Genomic DNA, 23091 nt, shown 5'->3' with positions numbered 1-23091 from the left:
CGATTCCTACCTCGCCAAGAGAGTAGTAGCGCCTTGGGATCTGCGAGTCGGGGTAGATGTTTTCCAAGTACCACGAAAAGGGTTTACACTTCAGGTTTTCTCTTAGCGCTTTTCTGACCGACACATCGCCATAATCCACCTTAACAACACCTGAAATTGTTAAGAGACGTGATCAGTGTGGTTCCTGCAAAGCTACAAAGAAGGCATCACTGATCATTTTCCTTTTTTTTTTTTTTTTTTTTTTTTAAATAATTCCTTCTTACCAAGGGCCATTTGCTGAAATTATAACACAGCGTTGGGTGAATACATGCACTGCTGCTATATTTACAAGCATTAAATAATTAATTTAGCAAGATTGAAACTCTTGAAAAAAATACATTTTTTCTTTTTCTGTAAAAGCCAAGACCATTGAATTCCTTGATTCCTTTGTCTCCCAAGACATTAACCATTCAGGACCAAAGTTCAATTGTACGTAATCCAAGAATTTCAGACCAAATAGTGATTAATTCAAGATCCCCTTTTAAAAATGCTGTACAGTGTTTGCCCACTTTGATGCTCACAGAAAGAAAACCCCGTCCATGAACACCTTCACCCCCATGGTCCCATAGCACACTGCCTGGACTTTTCCAGCTCCGTCTCCCGGGACCCTGCTGCTCCCTCCTGCAAGGTGCTGTGCCCCAGTAACAAACTGGGATCCCCGGCACCCTTCCTAGCACCCATCTCTGGGTGCCAGACCCAAGCCTGGCAGCATCCTGCTGCCACCAGCAAGGGGTGGTGTGAGGGCCACCCATAGGAAACGTGGGTCACAGAGGGAGAAAACGTAGCAGATGAGTCAGGGAGGGGGGAAATCAGCTGGGAAGCCCTCAGGGAGGCTGCAGTCTGCGTTCTAATTCAGAACATATGGATTAGCAGAACATACGGTGCCGCTGAGATGGCAGCCAGACAAGGCACGTACTTACCTGCTGCTGTGTGTGTGCCCAGGGAAGTGGAAATGCACATGGGAGCACACAGGCAGGGCTGCATGTCCCAGACACTGGAGATGGCAGGAACGAGGCCAGAAATGGCCACATCAGACACAAACACCCCCCCTCTGACAGCCCGCATGCACCAGCACTGCCCACAGCACTTGCAGCCCGCAGCGAGCCAGCAGACACAGTGATGTGCCTTTCCTACAGCTCCTTGAAATAGGAACTGATTAGAAATAAGAAAATTAGAAGTAGGAAAATAGAAAATTAGAAATAGGCTAGAAACTCGTTACGTGGAGAAGAAACCCATCAGGTGTACCCGTTCAGTGCCAAAGAAAGGCAACCAAAAACTCAGCTTCTTAACACTTTCTAGGTAGGATGCATGGCATGCAAATACCGCTGCCATTCCCACCCTATTTGCACGTTTGTGTATGTGACTCTCAGAGGTTAACATACAAGCGAACCAGCAGCCTGCAACACCCCTCTCAAAACCAACACGCTCCAGGAACAGGACAGCGAAGGAAGGAGCTCAGCACAAAGCCACAACAACCAGTCTCCAGGGGCTTGCCACACGGTCACCTGGGGTCAGTAAGAAAGATAACCAGAAGCCAAAAGCATGTCAGATGCTCTATGTGGTTTAATTTTATCTAATTTTAGATGACTGATATCCGAGGAACTGTTATCCAAAGGGACAGTGAAGCCAAAGCTGCCGAAACGGCCCACGAGCAGCCCAAAGGGGCTTGCTCCCCCCACCTGCGTGAGACCCAGCTCCCCGTGCCCCTGCGTCCACTGCAGCACCCTTAGGGCTGGTGCCCAGAGCCCTGCTCCTGCTCCTTGCAGCACCAGGAATCAGCCCCTCTCGGGAGGCCCCCACTGTGCTGAGCTTTCAGGCTGAGAACACACGGGAAGGGTTTTACAGCCCTGATGTCCTGCACCGGGCTTCCAACTTACAACCAGCTTACGACTGCTTTACAACCACCTGCAGCGACCTCCACTGCTTCTTCAGCAGGGTTAGGCTTTTAGGAACAGTTCTTCAGCCTACTGGGCTTCACTTTGGACTATATTTAGCAAGGTGCTTATTTTTATTTTAAAGAAGCACTCTGCAGAGCTGCAGCGCATCCAGACTGAGTGCAGCGTTATTTTGGTTATGGCACGACTGCTTATTTCAGGCCACAGCAATAGTGCTCCATATAAATAGTTTCAGATCATAGTTTGAAAGGCACTACCAGATTTATATCTGAAATCCATGCTGCATTTCCATCATCTCCTACTTTCCAGTATCTATGGGATCTTATTTTGAAACCTTTTTAGAGGCAAAACTCCGAGAATATCAGCTTATTCTGCTAGGAAGTCACACCCTAGTGCAGAAGATGATATCCATCTCTAAAGAAATTCAGTACTCTACAGTAAAACCATTTCTTGCTATTAACAAAAATTTAACTTACACCACTCTTATCCATATTTAAATCACAGTAACTTAAATCATAGTAACTTAAGGGACAGTGGAAAAGTGAAGACTTAAACCGGATTGCTAAACAAGTTCTGTCGGCAGGATTTCTGCAACTTGTACGCATCTTTGTTTACAGGAAAAAAAAAAGACTTTATTTACATTTTCTTATGTTTTCAGGGCAAGCTTTCTTTGGGAGGGGGGGAGTGGGGGCCCGTGAGTGCTGCCACTTGCAGAGGAAGAGGAGCGTGCTGCTGGCATGTGTGCTGCTCCGTCCTTACCCCTAATCAGGCTAATCATCCTTGCAGGAGGGCACTGGAGGGGTTAGGAGAAAAGCACTATCTGAGTTGCATGGTGCTTTGTACTGTGGGGATCTGATGAAGCTGAACATGAGGAAAAAGGATATTAACAGTGTTCTGGTCTGAGATCACAAACAACGCAGCCTTCCCCCATCACACACACACTTTGATACGCTGGTTGTAAACCCAATCAGAAATGCTGCCTCTCAATGAGAAACCCCGTGGGTTCACCAAACACTTTGTTTCTATTTGTCTCACATGGATTTCTAATTCCACAGTTGTTTCAGCCCTGGTGTTGCTGGAATAGAAAGCAATAAGCCTTTTTCCACTCAATCTGACTCAGCTTCATACCCGAGTTTTCTGTAATTAAACAAGCAGCAGCAAGACGAATTTGGGTTTTACACGTTAATGAAGCCTAGCAGTAAAGACTGGGTGCCCTTGTTGGCTTTGGCATACCCACCACAGTGGGGCAGTTTTATCCCCAGGCTCTTACACCTGGGATCCCACCAGACCTGGCCGTGTGCCCTGTAGTGGTGCCCAGGTCCCCAGCACCCAGGCACGAGTCCCCCCTCCCACATGGAGCCCTCCCTTCCCTTCCTCTCCACGGGTTCCTATAAAAAATTAAAAATACTCCCCACTACAACCCTAACACATTCTCCTTTCCCAACGCCCCTTCATTACAGCCATTCCTCGTCTCACATGAGCCAGGCAGACTTGTTTAGGTAGCACTCGGTCACGCTGCATGACGCCAGCCCCAACGCTCTGCTCTCGCTTCCAGCAAGGACCTAATTTGTATAGATCTCCAGTAAGCCCCTATAGCCCCTTCTGCTCAATTTAAACCAAGCCTTTAGGAATCAATACCTATTCGGTGTCATTACTTGCTAAATAATCGATGGGACTCAGAGGAAATATAAAAATAATTAATGACGAATAAGCCTGCTTACATTAAACTAAGAAAATGGAAGTGAAATGTTCTCGGATGCAAAAAAAGAAACAAAACATCACAAGAAGCCAAAGGACGTGTAATGTGCAAAAGCAAACATCTCAGGAAAGAAGCAGGTTATATTAACAGACCGGCTGATGCGCTTCGAGTGGAACAAATTGAATGGCTGCAGAATTGCATTACACCTGCATTCTTCCCAATGGTCATGCCCTGTAAATTGGTATACAAGGACACAGTTTCAAAATTGGCTAAATGCACCATTTCTGCGTAACAAGACATTTATTCATGATGATAAAGATGAAAACTATTCACCGGAATGAAGTACAAACTTGCAGGACTGGAAATCATTTTCTTTCTGTAAGAATAACCCTTAGAAAACTCAATCCAAATGAGGCTTTTGCTGTCCTTTGCTGCCTTGAAAAGCCTAAGAGAAAACATTTCACTGAATCGATATTCCAGAGCATTCAAATGGAGAGCAATGGACCAGAGAAGCCAGTCCACACACATCAGGCTGTAGTTCAGATCTGAAAGCCTGTGCTGCATTGCACAGCAGCCAGCCCGCTATCTGCAGTGCCCCCTTCAAATGACAAAGCTAAGGACCGAGCCTACCTGCAAACTCCACAGCTGGCACTGCTTTTATTTGACGACGCTTGCTTTTTTACTACCAACATTGTACTTGGAATTGTGTTATGCTTCACAGGGGTAAACACGGCCAAGTGCTGAATTAAGTCTGCAGAAGCAGGATGCCTGGGGCATGTTACCGAGAAGCACTGAGAACCCTTGCAAGTCATTTTGGAAAAACACCTCTTTCTGCATCACTGTGGCTCAACCGGTGCCTGGGAGGACACTTGTCTGCAGCACGCTCTGCTGCCTTTTCCTTTTCCCCACTGCTGTTTTGCTGGCGTCAGAGGAGCCGTTCACCTCCTCCAGCTGCCCAGGGCGACAGCTGAACGCCAGGCAGCTCTGGCTGTGCTTTCCACGCTGCTTCTAACAGCTCAGAAAATAACACGTGATGCTGTACGCTTCCAAAATCCAGGGAATTCCGTTTTATACCTCTATCAAAAGCAGACATTCACTGGTAACAAATGCATTTTCTAATTAGCCAAAACATTAATGAAGTTGGCTCTGGAGCGCCTCGATGTCTTGTTTCTACTGCCAGGAAAACATGCATAACTCACCAAAAAGCGAAACAACCAAAAAACGTGCTAACTCAAAAAGCAAAGCTAAGAAAACGCACCACCGACAAAATGCCTCTGTCTGAAAGGGTCTTGCGTCAATTCGTAAGCAATTTAAGATAAATTGAGGCAGTTGTTTCATGCTATCAAACATGGCATGGAATGAAGATTCCGAGTTTTCCCATGGGAAACCACTACGGGTGGGCAGGCGGCCAGCGGCTGCTTCCCACACCCCACAGAGGGACCAGGCTCCGGTCATCCTTGCACCTCCTGTGCTCCATCACTGCCCCGCTGTTTGCTTTCTTCTGCTCTTTTTCTACATTAGTAACTTGCTATTTTGGTGAGTCTCGAACATGAAGTGCTCTTTGAAGAACATTATTATTTCTTGGACCTTTACCTTTGATCAATCCCAAGCAATGCTGGGGACAAACCCACTGCCAGGGCTGCACAGCCCGTGGGTACACAGGAGGCACTGGGCTGACCCCGCTGTCCTCAGCCCTCCCGCAGCCTCATCGCCTCCTCTCCTGTGTGTGCAGAACACTTTTGGGGGTATGTACACAGACAAGAGTATTTTTTTATGTGAACGGTTTAGAAACAGTGGATAACGCTATAAAGATGAGTATTGTGCAATGCAATCACTTCTAATCTATGTAATGTGTTGTTGTTTTCTTTTTTTCCAGAGAAACTCAATAAGAAAGGACTATTATGATTTGGGTATTCAATATCAGTGCCTGAAAAATTAACAGAAAGAACAAAGTAAAGGTATTTTTTGATGCAGCAGCAGCCGTACTGCTGCTGTCTGCATAAGGCCTGAACAAGATATCACAGAAGACGTTCGTGCATTTGGAGTCAAGGAACAGTTTTGGTGGTTATGAGGGCCTACATTCACTTTTGCCTCGGGCAGAATTCCTGCCTAGCCCACAGCCACGCCTGACCGATCAGGAGGATTTCCATCCCTCACACACGATGTGTGCAGCCCTACAGCTGCACTGACTGCACGATGAGGTCAAGGAAGGAACCCGGAGAGCCCCTTTGGTAATTGTGATGCTAGAAGAGTTGTAATATTTTTTGTACTTGCTTCCTTTTTCCTTCCCTCATTGTTTTTACTCTGAGCAGGCTCAGGGCCCAGGCAGGCAGGCTCAGGGTGAGCTGGCACCACTTGTCCCATGCAGCTCTCCCCAACGGCTCCATCCCTGTGCCAGCACAGCCTGGTCCCAGCACATTGTGCACGAGGGCAGCACGCACATCTCCCTTCGGCACCGTGATGCCACGGGTCAAATGAACTTATTTTGGAGTGACTGCTCTCACAGCTCTGGCAGTCCTTTAGCACTAAAATGCTAAATCGGTAAGGGAAGAGTGAAAATGTTTATCAAGAGCTCTTACTTGCTAAATTGATACCGTCATTATCAACCTAATTATACAATTACACTTGAAAGGAGGATTGCACATCATCTGCTGAGTAAATCTCAGTAAAACACAAGCACTTATCTTGTAATCCCAAATTAAAACTTTAAAGTACTATATTTAAATTCCCTATAATGCCTTAAATAAAGTGCATGAAAAATAATGTAACTTTGCATTTTAGCCTTAATAGACTAGCTAGTATTTGGGAATTGAATACTAACTGATTATTAAGACGATAAGTGGTTTAGCAATGCAGTGAGTGCACAGAGAACCCAAACTATTATGTGCATTATCTTTTTCAGCTGACTGTGCAAATGCAGGCCTATTCTGAGCATATAATTATTTCCGTTCAATGATTAGATACAGTATTTTAATGCATAAATTGACATAACTGCCTACATTTAGAAATACACAGGCTGAGTGGAATGAGATATGCTGGAGCAGCTAGAAAAAGAAGTGAATAATGCTGCTAGGAATACTATGGCAGGTAACTGGAGCAAGCTGAGGAGGCATGTATGTGCAAATCCATTTGGGTATACACCTAAATATTTAGGTTTATACGAAACAATAAAATAAGATGTACATTTTGCATATGAGAAAGACAGACACTGGTAGTAGCAAAAAACTACCCAGAGTGTAACCTTGCACCCTAGAGTTACATCAATTACACTGATACTTTAATGCAAACCACGGAAAATAACACAAAACGGACTACTAAATATACTAACAGTGATGTGTTAGTATTAAGCTAATAGTTTTTTTTATTAGAGATGCCAAGGAGAGACTGATAGGGAGGGAGAGTGTGGGAACTGGTGAAAACATGAATAGGCAGCACCTTGCTTCGCCGCTTGGTGCTACGTTGGGGCACACTCTGCCTCCCTGGCGTGAGGTCAGCTGTCCTGCTTTGGGGGTACTTTGTATTCCAAAGGAGGCAGGAAAGAGCATTTTCTGCGTTCAGAAAACTGCACGGATTTGTACTGATTTAGGAGGAAAGTCTCCTCTGCTGGCTCAATCACCCGGCACCATTTTAACCCCGTCAGAAATGAGGCGGGTCTCAGAGTACCGCTGACAGCAATTTGAACGTGGGCCATATGTACGCAGCAGCTCCACTGTTTTTCAGAACAACTTAATCTATTTTCTTCTTCTCTAAGAAAGGGATTTCCTTTAATCCCTTTTGAAGTGTATCTAGTATTTCTGAGACTTTTTTTTTTAACTCTCCTGAATTGAGCTCTTACAGTTTTAGGCTGTAATCACTCTGCAGACTCATAGCTAGGCTCCTGCCAAGTAAAATTCAAAGCTCCTTGTCAAATGCAGTATTTCCACTAAAACAAAAAAGTGCTCCTTACTACAGCTATATTTTGGGATCTTTCAACCTGATGCCAGCTTCACTGAGCAGAGCTTTCGCAGCCCTGGGACCCCGCTGTAGGCAGAGAGCAGCCACTGCCCGCTGCCAAGCCTGCAGTGCCAGGACAAGAGCTCTGCTTCTCCAGGCACTGAGGCCCCAGCTCACTCCCTGCTTCCTGAGCCTCTGCCAGCATCACCCTGCCTGTCCTTCCAGCTCCCTGCCCTCTTACTTTCTTCAAAGAAGACACCTCTCTCATCTTTTAGAACCAAAGCATAGCAGCACTAAAAAAAAAAAAGAATTTCCTTCCCTAAGCACACGATGCACCTGTCCTTGCACATCTATAAAAATGCACCACGTGACAAATTCAGCCTATTTTTTCAGCCTGAGATATTTTCGACAAAATTTAACCCATAAGGTTTTCCACTGTGTTATTCATTTTTCTTCAATCTGTGTTGGATATGTTAAAAATTCTGGCACCTAACTCACCTGAGCATGAGGCATGAATGAGCAGGCAACACACAGGATGGCCAAATTCAAGGGTAGCAGAAAAAGAAGATTTTATTCTTATCCACACACAGCTTCTACAAAGATAAGGGAAGGCAGCAGTTTTAAATATACGTAAGACCACAAAAAATTTTAGATGGGCTCTCCTGTAGTGGAGTTAGCTATATTTTTAATAGTAGACAGCCTCCAGAAAACAATTCATAACTTGATTAATCAAGACTTTTACCTCCAACTGTAATTACCAGGTGTGCACCCTCATTATGCTGAGAGATATATTTAACACAATGCCACTGTCAGCAACCATCGGTTCCTCTTTCTCCGAGTACATAATCTGAAAATTCAAACCAGCCAGGTCCCAGAGGAGAGCTGGGGAGATGAGTGTGTGCTGATAGATAATAGCTTCAGAGACCTAATTACTAAAATGCAACTTGCTTTGTTCTCTACCAGAATTATCTGGAGATCTGCATATTTCAGATTAATAACCTAAAGAAAATGTATGTCGGACAAAAGGATAAAAAAGAAGTTTAACAATATTGGGAACACTTTCTGACATCTAGCAATGACCTATAAAAAAAATCTTCTATTTCCTATGGATTTTTGTTAAGATTGTTTTTAGTTAAAATGTTATTGTTAACTTTTGTTAAATTTCATAAAATATACTTCTTTATTTGCTTCTTAATCCTGAAAAACATTATGACCATATTTTGAGAATTTATAAATTATATTCTTAAATAACTTTTTAAAAATCTGAAAATATGAAGGACAGAAATACTGAAATTCCTCCCAGTCACTGAAATAGCAGCAGTCATTAAATTCTGAATTAAACAAATCTTGTCCTGCCAGCATCCCCATATGACTGACCTAATTTCATTCTTCTCTTCTAATAAAATTTTGTAGGTTCTCTGTTTGAATTTTTTATCGAAATCTTGTGCAAATATGCAAATGCACAACTGTGCAAAGAAGAGAGAGGACATTGAGCAGCACCAAATTTCTGCTGCTTGCTCACTTCAGATGCACACAGCAATTTTCTTCATAGAAAGATAAGCCAGTTTAACAACAAATACAGAAAGTATATTGGTATTTTGCCCTAACTTTTCTAAAAAAAAAAAAAAAAAGAAAAAGAAAAAGAAAAAAAGAAAGAAGCAGCTTCATTAAAAATGGTTGTGAGAAAAAACAAGTGTTTTTGTCCTGGATTGGCTCTGCTGCTGTGCCTACACCTGAGGATTGCAGAGAGCACTCTGGAGCAGCTCGCCACAGCTGAGCTCACGCATTTGGAGGGGGGATGCCTGTCCCACAGGATGCTTATCAGCAAGGAACATGCAAAATTACAGAGGAGATTAAAAAGTAAAGTTCATCAGGTGAACTGGGGAAGAGCTGGCAATCAGGGAAGGAACAGCAATCGGGGGGGAACCACCACCAGGACAGCCAACGCACCGCACAACTCGGCAGGTGGGATAATCTCCCAGCCTGGCTCTGAGGGGAGATGAAGAGGGGTGATAGGGTGTTAATTTATGGGCTTGTGAGGGTCTCCTCAGTGACTGGGTCAGGGCTCTTCAAAGGATGCCCTGGCACAGTTCTAACACCATGCTGAAATCACCAGTTTCTGCAGGCACATGCATGTGCTGAGCACAGACCTGCCTCCCTCCCTCCCCAGGCAGCACGACCCATGTGTACTTCAAGGCTGGCCTGCTTGAGGGAGGGGGACACGAGCTGGGTCTGGGCTGAACTCAGTCTCCAAACATCCTGGGGTGCAGAGCCAACATCCCCTTCCCACACAGTCCCACACCCCCAGCTGAAACACTGAGGGCTTCTTCTAATTTTCCATCTTATTAGCTTCACCTCTTTTCCCATGGAAACTGCATTTTTAGAGCCATCTCAGCACCCCTCTGCCACAAAAGAAATGGCAAAGAAGCCCAGCCCTGTGCCGACCCCGGGGAAATGTTGACGGGGGAATTGACAGAGAAATGTCTTCCCCAGGTGGAGGGAGGAAAACGCTGCCTCCTCCAGCGGCACTGCGGTGTTTGCAACGCGTGCTGTCCCCCTAGCTGACAGGCTGCTGAAAAATGGCTCGTTAAAGATAGCCTTGCATTTAGAGCTGTGCTTAGAAGCCTAAATTAAAATGGCCTGCAGCAAGAACTGATCTTTTCAATGGGAAAAGGGATGTCTTTTCACTTCCAAAACCAGCTGATGAAATTCAGGCTGGGAAGCCTAATATCGGGCATCCAAGTTAAAAAATGGTGCTGACAAGTCTCCCCCGCTGCTTGCTGAAACCCAGCAAATTGTAAAGGTAGCTGCAAAACTGGCTGTCCAAAGTCACTGCGGAAGCTCCTCTCTAATATAATAGAAAATAATCTGTTAGCCCTGTCCAAGACACGACTTCTAATTGGGAAGCTTCAAAATGCACATTCATTTGACCTCTTACACTGCAGGCACTTTTCCAGACAGAGCTTCACAATGGCTTCTGTTGCCAGAGGTGTCTGCATGCTTCCAAACTTTCAAATTGGGCATTTTCCACCAGCCGAACAGCAGGATAGCAGTGAGCTCAGAAGATGATATGTCGATACTCACCCCACTCCCAAACCCTGAGAGCATCCCCTTGGCTCCGGGACATAAAGCACCCAGCGGTGCCGCTCCAGCAGCCCTGTGCAGGCAGCTCCGGCCGAGCACCAGCAGCAGGAAGGATTATGGGCTTGACTTGTATCGCCCGGCACATTCCTCATATCCACTTCCAAAACTAAATCCCCTATTTAAACTACTTAAATCTACGCAGGGATGGCTTTGAGGTACAATTCATACGGCCCTCTGCAATGTGCACGCTCTGATAGATGGGAATAGGTATTGCTTATCGCCATTCCGTGTAGCCCTCCTGTAACAATATATTCTGAAAATCAAATTTATATCTCTGCTTTCGACTGTCCCACATTTTTAAGCCCTCAAAGTGAGGTAATTCAGCCACCTGGCTTACAGAGTTCAGAAATCACATTTCTGGCAGTTTATATACTGCAGCTTATGTACCACTTTTCATAGCATTGAAAAGCATTTATTTTTTTTCAGCAGGCAGTGCTTCACTGTTGTACCTTGACCCAAACAAAACACTAAGAAGCACCTGTGAATTCACTTGGCATCTGACCTTCTCAGCTGCCTGCATTTGCCCCCAGACCCTACTAACCACTAAAATCCATTTTTTCCCCTAACTTATTTGCTTCCTACAAATGTTGTGTTATCCTCCAGAAAATATTTGATAAAGTTCAATTTCCAAACAAGTATTTAAAACCTTGTATACGATCTGTGCACCCCAAAACACTGCAGGTCTCATTCCTGGCAGTGCTGATGGCCAAAGGGTGGCACGAAGAGCCTGAGCACACAGTGAAAGGCACAGTGCTCTTACTGGAGGTGGTACTATAAAGATGGCAACAAACACGTCCACTTTCCCGAGCTGTATTTCCTTTAAATTGGTTGGTTCCAAATTACTGCATTCTGCTGGAGCTTTGACACATCAAATCATCAAAAGAGCAGAACAGGAAAAATCTTCTGCAGATGTGCTGGAGAAATAGTCAAGCCTGTCAAGCGTAGACTTAAATCAGACTTTTTTCCATGTCCTTTTTATTTTAATTTCTACAGCCAAACCTAACCTTTTGCTCAGCACTAAATTATTCACTCAACTCAGAATACCTCAGTAGAAGCTCTCTGGAAACAACATATTAAAAAAATCATTGCCTACTGGGGGAGTCCTGCTGTAATCAAATGGACCCTTGCTTAGAAGATCCCAAAACCAAAAGAAAAGAAATGAGAGAGAGGAGAAAAGAAAAACAAAAAGCAAAAAGCTGTTCCAATCCAGGATATTTAGTCTTGCATTTAGGAAACTTAAAATTAAAATACAGAAAATTTTGATGTATTTCTTAGCTGAAATCTGAACACATTTTTTAAAAAAAAAAAAAAAAAAAGGAAAAGAAAAGAAACTACCCATCAGCAATTTCACCTTGCACTCTTCTGGAAACTGGAATTTTTGCATTTCTTTACCATGAATATCACTATTCTAGTCACATTTATATGTATTTTCATAAAATCTCATTTAAAATGTATTGTATTTTAAATAGACTTTAGTACAGTATTTCTGGAGCTTCAGCTTACCTAAATGCTTTAAAGCAGCTAACTCGAAAACCTACTGCCACGGCAGACCCTAGAAGCACGTAGTGCCAGCCCCCTGGATGCAATGGATTGTCAGCATTTGCATGCCTTAGACTCATAAGAAAACGTACGCTTTCAGGATAAATTATTAGAAAAGCATTTATGCAGAAATACAATGGGAATCTGGTATTATTGAGACTGCACAAAACCAGAACTTAATAAAAGACGACTGAACAAAAGAACGGCTAATCCCATGAGATAACATTTATGGTTTGAACTCTATTGCATTGTATATCGGGTTTGAATTCACTTCTACATCATCTTAGACACCCGTTTCTCAGCGTGGGTTTTTTTTTTTTTCCTTTTTTTTTTCTTTCCTCTTGTAGAAGGATAGAAACCAATTACATTAGTAGCAGCCAAATTTTCCATCACGTACTCTATTCTTTCAGCTTTAATTGGGTAGATACAAGTACCAATTATAAAGGGAGACGATCCTGCCTATTTCACACACAGTTCAATTTCCCTAGTTAAGGAGATTCCATCAGTGCACTCGCTTTTCACTCGCGTTGTGTGAACCCTCTGCATTTTGTTAAATTGCTGAAACCCGTAGTGCCCTTCCATGAGGGGTGGCACAGGGGCAGATGCCCGTTCAGTGCTCCAAGTGATGACAAAACACCAGTAGCATTAAGAACAGGTCTGGTCCTCCAGACTGAGAGCCACTCATCCTCATTGTGACGAACCACAAAATGATTGGGGTTGGAAGGGACCTTAAAGCCCATCCAGTTCCAGCCCCCTGCCTTGGGCAGAGGCACCCCGCGACACCAGGCTGCCCCCAGCCCCATCCAGCCTGGCCTTGAGCCGGCACAGCAGAAGATGCAAATACTGAGAGAAGACTTCAAAAAGAGTGAGGAAAACCTGCCTTGCGATGCAGCAGCCTTTCCTACTACACTGCCAGATGGGAGACAGAGCTTACAAACACTTCCCCAAAACACTCAGTACCAACTCAACCTCCATTTGATGGCAACCAGTTTGGTGTCGTGCTTCCCATTGGTTTCATGCTTCCATCTCTTGCCTGCATACACATTTACACATGGTTATATTTAGTGCACATAAAGGTGCAGATATTTATATCTTTTTTACACCGTTAGCAAGGCACCTGACTTGTGCATAGACTTCTTTTTTTTCTTTTTTTTTTTTTTTTTTTTTAATATTTTCAATTCTTTGGCTTGATAAAGGTTTTCCAGGACAGGCTGAGAATATTTTATGAGCGCATGCTGTGACAGCCACAGGACACTTGTGATAGCCCATTCAGAAACGAAGAGTTTTCAGACATCACAGCTGATGATTACATGTTGGCACCCGATGATTGACTGAGATGTCATGAAGCCCTGGAAAATCAAAGCACCAAAACAGCTTGTGGGAACAAGCAGGCTTACAGCCTGAATGTGCTGAGGTATAATGACAGTAAATTGTGCTGGAGATGAAACACAAAACTTATGGAGATAATAATATGGTCCGGGGTTTACTTCTTGGTGACAGTGAAAATGTAAACTGATTCTGTTGCTACAGAATTTTAATTGGAAGAAAGTTTAAACATGGAAGAATGGGAAGATTACCCCAGAACACAAAATAAGAATAGCTTATATGATCTACAACTGCCCTCTATCACAAACATTTTAGATAATGGTTTATAAATATTATAAAAAATAAATATCTGATTTTCGTATATGAAGACTTTATATATTCTGGCTTTTAAACTGAAACGATTCAGTATTTATTCACTTCAGAATTTTGTGGTACCAGTAAAACTGTCTAGAGTGGAAAAAAAATACCCAAACAGTTTTCCTTTTTATAAATAAATCTCTAAAACAAAGATAATATTATAGAGTATATTAATATTATTTATTTTTTCATTTATTTCAGCCAAATCAAATTACATAAAACTATTGATCTTGACTTAGGAGAGACATCCTTCTCAGAGGGAGACATCAGAGACCCAGAGACTGATGAAACCTTCACGTCCCACTTCATATTTAAGGGCTCCACTCCATTCAGCTCACTCATATGGAGGCCTTACTTATCTTTAGGTAAAAACATCCCCAGGTTTGATACATCAACATTAGGTTATTTCATCATAATACTTACCCACAGTATAGCCCTTAACTGTTGGAAGATCAAATAGGAAGATCTATTTTATCACATGTAATTGTATGTGTGATTTATGTGACTATAGCTGTACATAATTTGCATGCTCTGGGCATCATACTAAGATAAATGAAAATCAGTTACACAGGGAAGAAAAATCTATTTAAATGCTTCTCCTCAGAACTGATATTTGGTAATGGGGAACCAGGAAGACATAGTGAAAATACTTCATGGCACTTTGATCCCTGCACTGCAGAAGGGCTCCTGTGCAGTGACCCTGAGCATCACTGCTGTCCCTCCCACTGACATCTCCTGAAGGGACCTTCAGGGATTATAAAAGCAAAAGGACAATCTGGCCAAATTCTGTGTTTCTTAGACCAAACAGGGGACAAAGAGCTTTTCTACTTGGTTTCAAACTGGTAAGATACGAATCATTCTCAAAAGAAATCCTCATAATCTTCAGAAGGAGCGCCTCCTTAGCTAGTATTCTTACCTTGGGAACAGGAGATAGGCTTTGACACACGGAAAGAACACTCCCTTGAATTCTGAAAGCCCCTTGCTGCCATGTCATATATAACTTTTGCTACATACACATGTACACATGTGTACACTTACCTATATGCACCTCATATTGACATTTTCCTTTTTTTTTGGACAACTTTACATATCAATCATTATACAACAAGAAAATAATTTCTTACCTGGGGATATTATATAGAAGAAATCTTTGAACTCATCCATCCAGACCTCTGCCAGTCGCCTGTTGTTCTTGTTGATGACGTGCCCCGTGCCACCAGGGAAGGTGTAAGGTGTTGCTTTACGGAAAACGTGGCCAACATGCGAGCAGGTGACGATCTCGAGGGAGCCACCACACTGCCAAATCTGAAATCAAAACATGCAGAAAACGTTGACTAAAACCAATACAAAAAATGTCAAGTTTACAGCAGGAAGGACTCTAACAGGTTAGCAGTTATCTCCTGATTTATTTCCCTGGGTCACAGTTCAACAAGGAGTTTCAAACAAAATAATAAATAGACAGCAAGGGCACAATTTGTGATAGCAATCAAAGTTCACGGACTTTTGCTACACCATGAAAGCATTTGGGAATGGCACACTTGGTTATATGATCTAGTGGGTGGTGCCCCTGCCTATGGCCAGGGGGCTGGAACTAGATGATCTTTAAGGTTCCTTCCAGCCCAAGCCATTCTGTGATTCTGTGAACATAAATATACACGAATCCGAGCCTGAGAAAGGTGTAATCCTGTAATGGATGGTTAAGTGTAGGGTACAGATGTTATCTGTGTATTTAAGTTTTGCAGGAATACACAATACTTTAAGAAACAGAGCAGAACTTTTAATCGTGTATCCATTCACACACATGTATTTTTAAAGCAAAATTATGTTCATGGCCACCCAAAAAGATAGACAAAGAAGAGAATTTGATGGCTTCAAGTTGTGAATTCTCCCTTTCCTCTGCTGGATCCCAGACCTACATTCTGAGTAAGCTCAGTGCCTTCAGTGTGACTGCCCAAAAATAAGCAATCATTTAATCCTGGACTTCAGCACCCTGCTGTTAAATGAAGTAACATATTTTTCTGGCAGCTCGCTGGAGTCTTGGTATGATACACATCAGCTGGTGCATTACCTGCAATCTGTTCTGCAATATCCCGTCTTTCTAGGCTCTGGAAAGAACTAGGGAAGGAACTGCAGAAGGCTGCAGGTCCACCTTTGCAGAACTAGAGGCATAACACGGGCAGCTGGGTCTTGGTGTGTACAACAGGGACAAATGAAGATTTCCACTGGGTGCCAGCAGGGTTGCAAAACCTTGTTGCTCTGCCAGACAACGTCGATTCCTTGAGATTCGCTCTGCACCAAGGTTTGTTGACATTTTTTGGCATCAACAAAGGTTATTACCAACTGCCCGGTTCACTATTTAGGCTCATCCCACCCTTCACTTTACTCTCCGCCTAAGCAGAGAGCTGGACCAAAATTTCCAGTACCTCCTCCTAATAAAAAGCAGAGTTTAAGAACCATTTGGTGTCTTAAGAAGGCTGGTACAGGCTTGTAATTAGAGCTCCTTGACACAGACATAACAGTTACCATAGTAACTTAATGCAGATTTTATTTAATTAGGGCTAGATCCTTTTATATAATTTCATTAGTATGCTAAGTGATGTACTCCGCTGGGATAAGCAATGACAACATCAAAATATTCTTGTGTTTAACATCTCGTGTTTTGCAGCTCAGTGACAACCAGTCAGTTCAGGTGAAACTTCAAGTTGATGGATGCCAAGGAACATACGGCTGCCCCAAAAAGGGAACGCATTAAAACCAAAATACACGCTGCTAATGTACCACAGCACCACGGCACTCACCCTCCAGACAGGCCAGGAACGAGCACAAACAGCTGTGGGTGCACTTTAACCCCCTGTCCCTGCCTGAGGATCGGCGTTCCCGCAGGTCCCCCCAGCGCCCTCCTCGGCAGGAAATTCCTCCCACGCTAACACATTAAAACGTGTGTTCCTCTAGGCTTTTAAAGCACATTTTTGGCTGCCCTCGGTGCAATCTGCTATTTATTACAGTTGCCATAGGAATGCCGATAAACCTGCACGGTGTTCAGAAGAGGAGGCCTTCCATCTTTTCAATATTAAGAAGAAAAACCTTTCCTGAATGCTCACTGGTGAAATAATGACTGCTTTCCAGAAGTTCCTATATAACAGCTGGAGACTGTGGGATTGCATAGATCTGAGCACAATATAGGCAAGATTTACGATGGTATACATTTGATTACACTTCGTCGCAAGTACCTTGAGTACCAAAACTGTCCCTAACGCTTTGACATCAAGGAGCTACTTGTGGACACCACCTCAGGTCAGGTATCCAATTCCTATCCAATTCCTGACCACAAATATTTTGGTACACGACTGATGTATGGCATTTAAATAAAAACAAAAAAAAAAGTTATAATTCTAATTTTCATACTAAACTATTCATAAACTGGTTGTTGTCACGTCATCATTTTTGAGACGCCTTCCTCCCGCTATGAGTCTGAAAATTTAAACAGCCTTAAAAATTCATCACCAAGGTTCTTCCTTCCCTTGGAAATTTCCAGCTCATGAGCTCTTGCCTCACAACTGCTGTCTCCATCACTGCATCCTCGCTGCAGGACCTCTCTCCTCCTGTACCCAGTTCACAATCTCCATCTTCTCCTTACACGGCAGATAATTTCCAGAGTGCCACTTGTTGAAATGTGTCAGAGAAGAGAGGAGCTGCCACATAGCCTTGGTCTGGAAAACAAGCTGTCAAACCCACAGCATTTTGTAATTTAGCTTCTGCAAATCCATGCCAGACTAATCTGTTTTCTACTTATCTTTTGGCTTACAAATATTAATTCCTTCAAAATTTGTGGTAAGACACTGCACACTATGGAATTAAACCTATGGCTCATATGTGCCCACATAATTTATCCCTTTTTAAATATGGGCGTTAATTATTTAAGACTACCTTTGTTTTCATAGACCTTTGAAAGTCATCCCTATTATTGCACAAAATGAGTGCATTAAGCTCCATCAGATTGCTTTCTGTTCAGCCTGCTGTCAGGATTTTTTTTTCCCTTCCATCAGTTTTGAACACCAAGGTAAAGTCATTTCCCACAAATCTCAGCACCTGTCAGTCACGAATGTTTAAGGCTACTAACAATCATTTGTATGCAAATAAAAATAACACCGAGGCTTTACTCCAAATATTAAAACAAGTATAAAAAAAATAATAATCCTGTGGCTTAGTTTAGGTTTTGCTTATTTTTTGGGTGGCTGGAGTACTTACTATCTACGTACAACCAGGAATGAACCACCACACATGCCTAGTGTTCCTTTGTGGGTGCATCTCAGCAGCACATTTACAGCAGCTCCGGGCCCAGCTTCCCCTTGCTGCCCTGTCCCTCGATGCCAGTGGAGCTGGGGCCCGCCAGGTGCTGGCACAGCTGCTGCAGCAGCAAACCTGCACGGCGCCGGCTGCTGCGCCACCGCTCGCTGCCTCCCTCCTGGGAGCGGGGCTTCCTTGCAACTTCCTTCCATGGCAGAACATGTAAAACTAACCCCGCAGGAGATAGGCTGCTTTTTGGGGTTGGGATTAAAAAAAAAAAAAAAACTAAACATTTCAGGCTAAAAAGATGTTAAGCATTTGTTTTTGTTGTTCCTATGCTAATGATTTTATTTACTTCATATTAGGAAATAAATATTTACTTACACAAGGGGGATTTTTTGGATTCATTTCTGGATGTGTGCTCATTGATGATGGTATTAGATTAAACCGACCTTGTATATTCATAGATCGAAGCTATGGCAAAAATCCCCAGTGATTTCTGCAGTCAGAAAGTAAGTTAACACTTGAGCACAGTTACACTACATCCGTTAAACTTGTTGGCTGCTGTGCAGTGATGCATAAGTAATAGTTATGAAAAAAAAAACCTGAAAACTCTGATACCCATCTACAAGATCACCATAATCAAATTAGCTGAATCGGTGTACCTTGAATATTTTCCCCTACATAAACACCAGAATCATGACATACATAAAAATTAATGGGGACCAAAAAAAGGGGGAAATGCCGTATATTTTAGACTTATGTATACAAATCTTTTGAGTACAATATATGAGCAAACCAGGCTCTTAAAATTAGTGAGCACAGTCCAGCACCTACGGAATACTGAAAACCACAGAGCTGCACTTTCCATCTGACCGTCTGCCAGGCGATTAGGGATTTATATACCCCAAATTCCACTCAGCCACACAGAAAGTGATTTTCAATGTCACAGCGTATTTTCTGCAAATAAAATAATCTCACATTCACGCAACCTCTCCTGCCTGATGGATGCTGCATCCCATCATGCCCGTAATTATACAGCACAAGTCTCCCAGTCGCCCAAATCGGCGACCGTGCTAAGAGCGCTTACTTCGACGTGTTTAACTGCTCTGTTACACCTGTAATTTTGCAATTGAAAGTAGGGGCCTCACATACCATGGGGCTGGAAATTTGCTATCAGTAGTGCTTTGTGCTCTGCAGAAAAGCTTCCTCACCAGCACCCCGCCTCACAGCTGTACCTCGGGAGAGCAGCGACCTCCAACGCGCGGCTGCCGCTGCATGCACTAAGAGCCAAGTGGATCACACACCCCTGATCCCTCAGCATTTACTGTGCAAAGTCCTACATCAGCCTAACCACACACTGCAGAGAGCAAGCACGACACATCAGCCCGTCACGCCTCTTAGGAAACGCACACGGACACATCTGCACAGCCTGCTGCACTTCTGGCTTCTACCAGCAAACAAAGGGAAGCAGCACCTCAGTCTTGGTAGCATGTGCATTGGCTTCTTCCAGCCTTGTTTTGCCCTGTTTGGATTTTTTCTAAAAAATTAATAATTGTTTTTTCCTCTGATTGACAGATTATTTTTTTTTATTGATTATTTTCAATAGCCTGTCTGAAGTTATAAAAGCTCCTTTCTGGCTATAAAGTTTTCAGGGCATTTTCTGATCTGGAAGAAAAAAACACAGAATTTAAGAGAAGATTGAAAACGTACAAAGAATTCTACAAGTAATATATATATATATATATATACATACATATATAAAACCTTTAAGAATAAATGATGCCTTCATTAGTGTAATAAAGTTCCAGTCCCCGGCTATAAGAGATTCCTGCCAGGATATTTTTTTTCCAAATTGCTGTTATTAAAAGATATCCTCCAGAAAGGATCGTTACAGACCGCTCAGCAGTGAGCAGCAGCACAGCTAATAGACCAAACATCGATTTGCCCAGGAGTGAGGAAGCTGTAACAGCAGTGCACGTTACCTCGATATTTTACAGGAATTGGGCAGCTGCCCCCAGGACAGCCAGGCAGCCAGCCGGACAGACGGACAGACAGACATCCATCACCTGCCATTACCCCTGCGCTGCCCGTCCAGGTGACAGGGAGAAGAGGAAATCCCTGGGGAAGCCAGGTCTGGCCAGGACTCGGCACCCACGTGCCCCCAGCAATAAGGGGGGCAGGACCCAAGTAATTCTGCAAATCCCTCTGATAATCCCATCAGGGATAATCCCACCGCCTCTAATTGCCCAGGGAAGAGCTGCAGACGTTGGCTCAGGGTGGCACGTTTCCTGCAGGTGCTTTACATCAGGCACATTTTTAAATTCTGAGGCCTTGGTACCTTATTGATCTAGCTGTACTTGTTGCACTTGACTACGGGGCTGGTTTCCTTTAAAGACAAAGGCTCCAAATGCTAGGAAACAGCACAGCTCGGCCATCTTCCATTTCCACGGCAATCCCTGCACTGCAAACGTATCACTTCATTTCCATTTGTGACACCGTGCCCTCTGATTAATCCAATGCATGCTTTCCTAGCCAGTAATGTTTCTTGAAGTCTATGAGGGAAAACGTGAAGGCACAGCACGTTTTCCAGCAGGATGCCCAAGGAGCTGCTCGGAGGAGCCCGAAGGAGCAAGGGAAAGCTGCTGGCCACAAGGGCAGCTCGCAGCAGCAAGGCCGTCCGCTGAGAGCCTTGCTTCACTGCTCCTGGGCTGCTCACATGTCTCGGGCTGACATTTCTAATTTAAAGCCGAAACAGCTCTCATGACAGCACTCCCACGGAATTTATATAACTTAGGCCAATCACCGGCTTGCTCACAGAAGCATTGAGTAGCTTTCAAATCCAAACCGAAACAGACCTCAAGCAATGATTATTTAGGGAAAAAAAAATAAATAACATCTAAAGTAGCAATTACAGAAAAGCCCAGGCAGCAGAACTCCAAGCCACAGCAAAGGCAGCCCCCAGCACAGCCGCTGCAGCTCCCCAGGCCCTGCTGCCACCACGAGCCCCACAGCATTGGGGTTAGGGTCCCCAGGGTGGCCATGCCCTTCCCAGGTGCATGGGGCCAGCGGTCCTCACCAGCTCCATCCTCCACATCCAGCCCCACTCCCTTGGCCCCCAGCAGGAACGCAGCCTCCAGCAGCACCGCGGGGAAGCAGGAGACAGAAGAACCCAGTGGAACCGCCAGACCTCTCAGGAAAGGTTTTCAGAGTAGGTTAGCATTATTCAGCGAGGGGATGCATTAGGAACGTCCTATTTAGGGCATGTCTCCAGCACAGGCTGCAAGCCGAATACATGCTCACACGCTGCTCTCAGCAGAAGATCAAATGCTTTCTGCCAAGAAGGATCTGTTATGCCAGGGAGTGGGAAAAGACCATGGAATTGTAAATTATTTTATTTTGTTGCATTTGCAGGGCCTGGCTGAAAAATGATCGGTGTTTGCATCTTTGTTAACAAAACCAGCCACTGCCAAAAGGAGCACACATAGAATCAGTTTCCATATTATCTATCACCCACTCTGACCAAAAATCATCTCGTCTGTCTCTTTGTATTGGAGTCAGTGTTTCAGGGACTACCCTTTTTACAATGAAAACCCAGTGTTCTTCCAAAAAAACAGTTGAATGTTTAGACTAATGAGAATGGGACCCTTCCAAAGGAAAGGCCCAAAACTGGTTCTGTAAAATGTTTTCTGGAAGCAGTAACAAAAACAAATTGCTTCAGGATTCACCCAGTCAGGCTTTTACATGCATCAGCATTTCTGATTTTTAAAATTTCAGCAAATGAGGTGAACTTCACCTCACAGAAACCATTCACTGACACTAAGTGAAAAGTGAACAGTACTAACATGCAGTACTACAGAGGCACATATTTAATGCTTTAAAGCAGTGCTATTCACTCTCTGCTTCATGGATCACTTCTAATGACACAAGAAACAAGTCTACTATCCTACAGGCTTAAGTTAAAAATATGTTCCTATACAGAGGCCCACATACATCCAAGGAGCATTTTTAGTAGCCTACATACCAACAAATGTGGATTTGAGACATTAACACTCAGAAGAAGTCTCTCTACCTTTCTATTTTACTGGAAAGTGAACCATGTATAGTTAATAGAAAATGGCCTGAAAATGCTTTCAAATTCTCAGTTGACCTCCTCCAGAAATATCTGTTTGACAAAACTCTTCAAAGTTCTCTCTGTCAATAGAAAATATTCCACCAACCCCTGGCTGAAGACAGAAGAGGAACAAAAATAAAAAGGAAAGAAGAATATATCCATGCTGCCCTATGGGCTGTGGATAGGTATAACAGGTTTTATTTTGCATACTTACTTAAAATGCAAAAATTGTTATACATCAGAGATATTAAGAGTCATTTTCAACATCCTTTCTAAAAATGATTTACTGAAGATTCAGCTTTCCAATTTTCATTTATGCCTTGAGGACAATTACTAAATGCATTTCATTCAATGAGATTTTCATCTTCTCATGGACAGCACACCTACCCCTGGTAGAAATACAGCCACTTCTCTGCAGGATGTGAAATTTCTGTGTGCTTGGATCCCATACAGAATAAAAATCCCAGCCAGAACTTGCAAGTTCATGACAGCATACACTTTCAAAAACTTCTGTTAAAACATATATTTGATTTTTCTTTTTTTTTTTTTTTTTTTAACTATACACATTTATACTTTCTTTATGTCAGTTAGCATTTGCACTATCTCACAGAACGCCTTGCTTCTTTCATACAAAAGGATCTTACTAAAATATTTATCATCTCAGAAGTGTAGACTAAAAGTTTCCAAACAGTAATAAAACGTTTCATGCAGTAAAAAGGACTGAATGCTATAATGAGGCATCCCCAAACATCTTCAGA

At 43.3% G+C, this 23091-nt stretch overlaps 1 protein-coding gene across 4 annotated transcripts in view; it reads right to left on the bottom strand.

Annotated features, from left to right (window-relative positions):
• GALNT13 (polypeptide N-acetylgalactosaminyltransferase 13) overlaps positions 1-23091 on the bottom strand; it is a 111630-nt gene that overhangs the window by 21676 nt on the left and 66863 nt on the right. For all 4 annotated transcript variants that reach the window (XM_084523919.1, XM_084523918.1, XM_084523921.1 and 1 more), the window contains exons 9-10: positions 15057-15237; positions 11-150 (exon numbers count right to left, since the gene is read on the bottom strand). In XM_084523919.1, coding sequence (XP_084380045.1) covers positions 11-150; positions 15057-15237 — 321 coding nt within the window. The remainder of the gene's footprint in view (positions 1-10; positions 151-15056; positions 15238-23091) is intronic.

This window comes from Aythya ferina (genome assembly GCF_964211825.1).
Source record: "Aythya ferina genome assembly, chromosome: 6".
NCBI classification, from domain to species: Eukaryota; Metazoa; Chordata; class Aves; order Anseriformes; family Anatidae; genus Aythya; species Aythya ferina.
Note: the sequence above shows the minus strand (reverse complement) of the source record. Positions and strands in the feature narration are given on the sequence as shown.